Source organism: Aristolochia californica, unplaced genomic scaffold (genome assembly GCF_029961685.1).
Source record: "Aristolochia californica isolate CCGP_79_NKW_82.1479 unplaced genomic scaffold, dmAriCali1.0.hap1 SCAF_4, whole genome shotgun sequence".
NCBI lineage: Eukaryota > Viridiplantae > Streptophyta > Magnoliopsida > Piperales > Aristolochiaceae > Aristolochia > Aristolochia californica.
In genome coordinates, this window is record NW_027182103.1 from 5,855,506 (window position 1) to 5,861,847 (window position 6,342).

At 37.2% G+C, this 6,342-nt stretch overlaps 1 protein-coding gene across 1 annotated transcript; it reads right to left on the bottom strand.

Annotated features, from left to right (window-relative positions):
• Positions 1 to 2,631: 2,631 nt before the first annotated feature.
• Positions 2,632 to 6,042, bottom strand: LOC137963056 (uncharacterized). Its single transcript, XM_068810239.1, has 4 exons — positions 6,030 to 6,042; positions 5,927 to 5,948; positions 5,740 to 5,830; positions 2,632 to 5,245 (listed from the first exon to the last, which is right to left on the bottom strand). Exons 1-4 carry the CDS (start codon positions 6,040 to 6,042, stop codon positions 2,732 to 2,734), a joined length of 2,640 nt encoding a protein of 879 aa, XP_068666340.1. The 3' UTR covers positions 2,632 to 2,731.
• Positions 6,043 to 6,342: the final 300 nt, after the last annotated feature.

The following is a 6,342-nucleotide window of genomic DNA, read 5'->3' on the forward strand; positions in this document are numbered from 1 at the left end:
TATTCTTACAAAGGCAGTTGCAATAGGTTCACTTCAGCAATCGTGCTCCAAGCTTGGTGTCTTTTATGTTTTTTCACCACTAACTTGAGAGGGAGCGTTAAAGAGAATGATGTAATATGTCTTTATTTTTCCTACATTAAGCCTAAGATCAGGTTTATAATTACAAAAGACATACTTATTGCAAATAATAAGAAGGGGAGAGCTCACCTTAATTCTGAACTAGGAAGCTCTACTGATGAGTTCTCTCTTTGATCATCTTCTTCCTCCCCTCTAACTTCTCTTCTCTTCCTCTTCTCTAACTTCTCCTCTCTTCCTCTCTCGCATCCAAGCACACCTTATAGTAATAAACCCTAAAATCTCACACCAACAAACTATATAAGGGGCCTTCATTCCATCGCATAAAATTTAAAATACTACTCGTAAATCCTAGAAAGAGTTTTCTCTTGAGAGAACCTCTTCTTTGAACACATTCATATTTCATAAGCTATGTTTTCATGAAGCCCATGCTACTTAATAACCATTACATAATCTTCGAGCTTCGAGATTTCCGTTCAAATGATTAAACAATTGGAGGTTCTTCATAGATGAACTTTTCTTTGTTACAAGCCCCAATATATATATATATGGGCAGCTCCAACCAATATGATGTATATCAGTATCTCCATTGAGTTTAGTAATCTTTCTATAAGGTATTATCCTCCCCTTTACCTTCAACCATATATTAATTCATATTAATGTAATTTAATATTATGATTTTTAATATAGTTTTAGATAGTTTTATATATATATATATATATATTATCTCTTATAAATGGTCAGATTTTTTATCATAACAAAATTCTCATGAAAAATGAATCCCCCTATGTAATTAAATGTATCAATTGAAAGTTGACTTATTTGAGTTTCCATACAAATATCACAAAGCTTACTGTGATCAAGTTTGTAAGTGCTCGACAGCCCGACCATACCTCACTCTTCCCCTATTTCAAAGCATTATCTTCTTCCAGATTTGTTTGCTGTCAGCAGAGGAAATTTTTTAGAGTTGTTTGGAGTCAAGACAAACGCATTTACTTGTTAAATATTCATTGCCATTCAATGAATTGAATTCCAAGACAGATCCCATGACAGATGCCATGATCCTCACAAATGTGTAAGCAAAACTGTTTTCCTTTCATTTAGAACAGTCCCCTCGAGTTTTGACATCTACAAGTTGACATAGGACCAGCTGACTAATGACAATCACAGCTGATCCAATACAAAAAGCTATTTGGAATTAAACCGCTATCTTAATTGTCTAATCATGATCGGACGGCTGAAATAACGTTTTGTATGTCTCGCATCAAATGATTTTTCGTATTAGATCAGCTTTAATGACAGTAAAAAGAAAGGGACTTGAGTTACTAATTCAAGATGCCTACCAAAGGCCGCTATTGTAATCCTGAATCATGATCACTAAACGTGCTAACACAACTGACATTTGCCAAATGACTCCTACCATTAAAGACTCCAAAGAAGCCCCAAATTGTAGAACCAATAGCACCTAAACAGATAGCTTTGATGGAGTGAGCAACCATCCACAGCAAACTTAGTTAAAGAAACCAAAACAAAAAGAAAAGATAAAAGCATACTTTAAGTATATAATTTATCAAAAAACATACATAATTATATGTTTAACACATAATAATCTATTGGTAATTTTGATGTAAAACTATGCAGATAGAATTCAAAAGAACTCCCAACTAACAGACATGCAGAGTTAAGTTGCTGTATTGAGATAATTTTATATTGAAGATACTTCAAATCCATTGAGACTGATTTTTTCTTCAATATCCTGCTTAACTGACAATTTGTCTCCCCCAGCTCTGTGTCATCATCAACCTAGCCCCAATTGCTCCATACTACATTAACACCAGAGGGGAAACACAGATGATAAACATTTTGGGAGGAAACATAGATGGCAAACATTTCAGGACAAGAAATCATATGGACTGTAGCTCGATCCCCAAATCCTTGTGTCCTCCTGAGTTAAGAAAATGGGAAATAACACAATCTTCAATCATGATGGAATAATTTAACTAGTCATCAGTATACCTGTCACTACAGTGATAGAAGGCGATGAAGAAAATCATAAAAAGTGAGATGAAGATTTCAAATTTGTTTTATTGGACGAAAGGAGTTGTGCCCTCATTTTGGGAGAAAGGCTGCTTTTCATTAAAGCCCCAAGGCAACAAGGGAACAACCAAGGAGAGGGAACCCTAGAAATGAGGGCTTGGAGGGTCATCCCCTCAGTAAAAACATCAGCAAGCCTATTGGCTTTTCTAAGAAAATAAGACCATTTACAAACAACATCATTAACTAAATCTAAAATATAAAAAAAACAATGCCAACCACACCAAGTACAGCGACAAAAAAGGAGCAAATTCCAGATTTTAACTATAATTTTTCTTTCAGGATAATTCAAAAGCTCTTGTTTATTTTTATTTTTTATGAAGTGGTTCAAACATACTCGTATTGTCAGATCAACATAAATGATTCAAAATACTAGTTTCGCCAAACCGATAAATTCTCATCCCACATACATGCAAACGGAGAGAAAGATAAATGGGTATGGAAACAAAAGTAGTATTTGTTCAAGTAGTGTGAGTCTTCAAATACAAAGAAAAGAACATAAAAAGATGACAAAATGCTAATTGTTTAAAAATGTTAATGTACATACTCATAATTACAAGCTTCAAGGAAGAGCAATTAAACTCTCAGCAGTCTTATATTTTTTCAAATCCATGAGGCTTTTCGTAGTTTCCTCAAATTTCTCCAGTCTCTTTTGAAACACATCGATCATTTTAAGATGATCACTGAAGGAACTCATGCATTCCTGTTCAAATTTATTTAACTCCTCTTCCACAAAGCTACAGTTAAATCTCTCTTCTGCTTCTTTCTCCAAACGCAACCTCTCCTCTTCTGCCTCTTTCTCCACACGCAACCTCTCCTCTTCCGCCTCTTTCTCCACACTCAACCTCTCCTCTTCCGCCTCTTTCTCCAATCTTAACTGTAACACCTCTGCTGCAGTAAGGACAACCCCGCCAGATCCATTAACATCCCTATATAAGGGTTCCTCACTCTGCTTAAACTTCTCTCTATACTCATAGAATGTTCTACGTGTTTCCACCAAAGCCTTTTTGTATCCATTTAATAAATCTATCATAACTCCAAGTTCTTGCTGCAGCCGGTAAAAATCCATTTCTCTTTTAGCTTCTTCTTGTATTTTCACTGCCTCCAAAGATTGAATGTATGCTTCCCGTTGCTGCAGATGTGAGGTTAGAGCCCGAATCTGCATTTGTGCCTGTTCACACTCCTGTTCTTTCTCTTCATACATAGATTTAGATTTACCCAACCAAGCTTGCATGTTGTCCATGCACAAGTCAAATCCTGACTGTCTTTGGTCCCATGGCCCGTCATCCCTCATTCTGACATGGTGACCATTTAAAGTGAAAAGTGAAACATCACTCTCATCATCAACCCTCTTGTGATCGCTTCCAAATATTGATGGATCATGTTGATTTAATAGATTTAGAGATATCTCCTTCTGTGTATCTGCCCTCGGAGTCATTAGTTCACCTGAAGAAGGATCTAGGATTTCTGCAGGAAGGCCATAAGAAACACTACTTGTAGGTATCTCTGGAATAACATTGGCTGATGATAGACTCCCTAAATTACCAAACTTTTCATGTTGGTGATACTTATCTTCATCATCCTTGGCAGCAGATAAGCTTCCTAAATTACAAAAATTTTCATGTTGTTCACATATCTCATCATCATCTTTAAGAGGTTTTATGTCTGAGTTACACTTCTGCAAGCAATGGTCAGTATTGGGGTTATCATTTCCATTAGAAAACCATTGCTGATGGTTGTCATCTTTTGACTCATCGAAATCCATGGCTTCTTTTTTTTGAAATTGCAAATCCATGGCATCTTCACGAGATACCTGTTCATGTTCATTCTTATCAAACCCAAGACTCAACTCTGTGCCCCTGCAGCCAACACCCTTAATCTCCAAATCCTCTAAATTGTTGACTTCCATATCGACATTGTTTTCTTCGTCTTCATCTTCCTCTACAAGCAATGTTTCCTCTTTGAAGAACTCCGGCCTTTGACTTTTTAGCAAGCACTGCAAGTGTGAAGCGTAATAACAAAATACTTCTGTAGTTTGAAGAGGTTGTAAGAGCTCTTTCTCCACCATAGACCACATTAATGCAGCAAAATCCACCTTATGAGGCTGTCCATCTTTGACAAGCCTAATCCATCGCATAATCTCGTCCGGCATCATCCAAGTATCTTCTTCATGTAAAAGCATATAGTTTGAGATAAAATTTTCAACAACGGCCAGCGACTCTTCAGAGAAGGGTTCGAGTTCCGAATCCTGAAGCTCAGATAAATTAGCTCTGTCCTTTTTAAGCGGAAGCCTAAGGGCGCGAGCAAGATCAGGTCGGCTGACCTTGATTCTGAAATCATGAACAACACTGCAGCGAGTGTTTTGACGGTAATTGGCGAGGAGGGCGACCAGGAGATCAGACCGGATATAGGTATCTAAATTCAGGTGAGCAAAGTCCCAGATACCCAGTCGTTTGAAGAGGACTTCGTGCTTCGAAAAATCTAGGGTTTTGGAAGGGGTGAAGGGAACGGGTTGGAAGAGTTTCTTAAGTAGGCGTAGCTTTTTTTGAACAGTAGTCCTTTCTTTGAGACTCATTGGCTTCTTACGCTTTCCGGGTCTCCGTACAGTGGGAGGCGCATCCAAAGCATAGGGGACGACGATGTCCTGAGCCGGGGGACTAGGTGAAGTAGGGGAGAGAGACATACCTTCTTGTTCTTCATGCACTTCCGCGTCAATTTCGTCCCGCTTATCGTCCCGTTCTGCCTGATGAGTAGAAGGATCCAGCTCCTGTGAATGGGAGAAGTCCTCCTCATGATCGGACATTCTAGGACTAGGGTTTTCCTTTTGTTGTTCCTCCTGTTGTGGGGGCGGAAGAGGGAGAACTTTTCTGGGTTTCTTTCTGGTCATGGGAGATGACTGGGCTTTTCTAGCTCGTTTACTCAAACTCCGGTAACTTCTCGCGATGAGGACTCTGTAGCGCAGCAGGCCCTCCTGGTTTTTCTCAGTCCCTCCATAAGAGATCGGAATAAGCGAGTTGAGAAAGTGGTTAGTAGCTCCCACAACCGTGCGTGGGAACCGACAGATCCGAATACATGTCTATTTATCATAAGACTCATATAAAACTCTTTCTTACATAATAAAGGGGGGTTAGTAAGCATTTACGATTATTTGAAGTTCAACTTCAATTTCAATTTTTAATTCAAGTAAATGATCTAATTCAATTTTAAGTTCAAATTGGGTGTTAATATAGACGAGTTCAAGTGCAATGGAAAACAGTTTCCAGTGTTAGTGCCCCAAAATAAAAAATATGATGTAAACAAAAGAATGAATAATTTTTTATAATATATTTAAATAGAACAAATACGTAAACTGATAATTAACCAAAATAAACATGGTTACTACACTAATAAGTGATTTAATGTAAAATTAAAATATATTAATATACTTATTAATTAAATAAGATATTATATTAATTAATGATTGCGATTTATAGTACATTAATACAATAATTACGTGTAACAATTAACTGTGCAGTGATTAATTACAAAAATATAATAAATAATAAATTAATTAATTAATTTATTAATAACATAAGATATATAAGAATCACACAACAACAAGGAGCTCCAGTCTCTCAATTCACCTAAATTCAGTTGCCCTAAGAACAAAAGCAAGCTAATACTGCATATAATCGGAAATCCTTTCAGTTCTTTTTTATAGAATTAGAACGGGGTGGGTTTACAATTTCTCACATCTTAGTCTCTGCATCCTCCTCACCTCTCAAGTGTCTCATTACAACCTGCAGAGTTCAAAGATTGTAGTTGCAGCGTTAACTGAAGTCTTGTAAAGTTTGGGATAGTTAAAATGATCACAGAAGCACCAGTCAACTCCATGTAGAACGATTTACATCCTCAGCAATACACTATCTCACATTCTAAACCAAAATACTAGTCATAGGTTTTGACTGGTATTACAAGGAATTTCAATCACAGACAATGAAGCTATCTTAGAACTCCTACTGAAACATCAGATCAATCTCATGGAGAAGGTGGTCAGTCAATGGCTGCAATGGGATCATCAAATCCTTCATAGAACCTGAGCTCCAACTCCTCAAGCCCTTGATCATCATCCGAAATCCCATCTGAGCTCTCCCCATCAAAGTCTCCAATTCCATCATCTATTAGCTCCCAAGC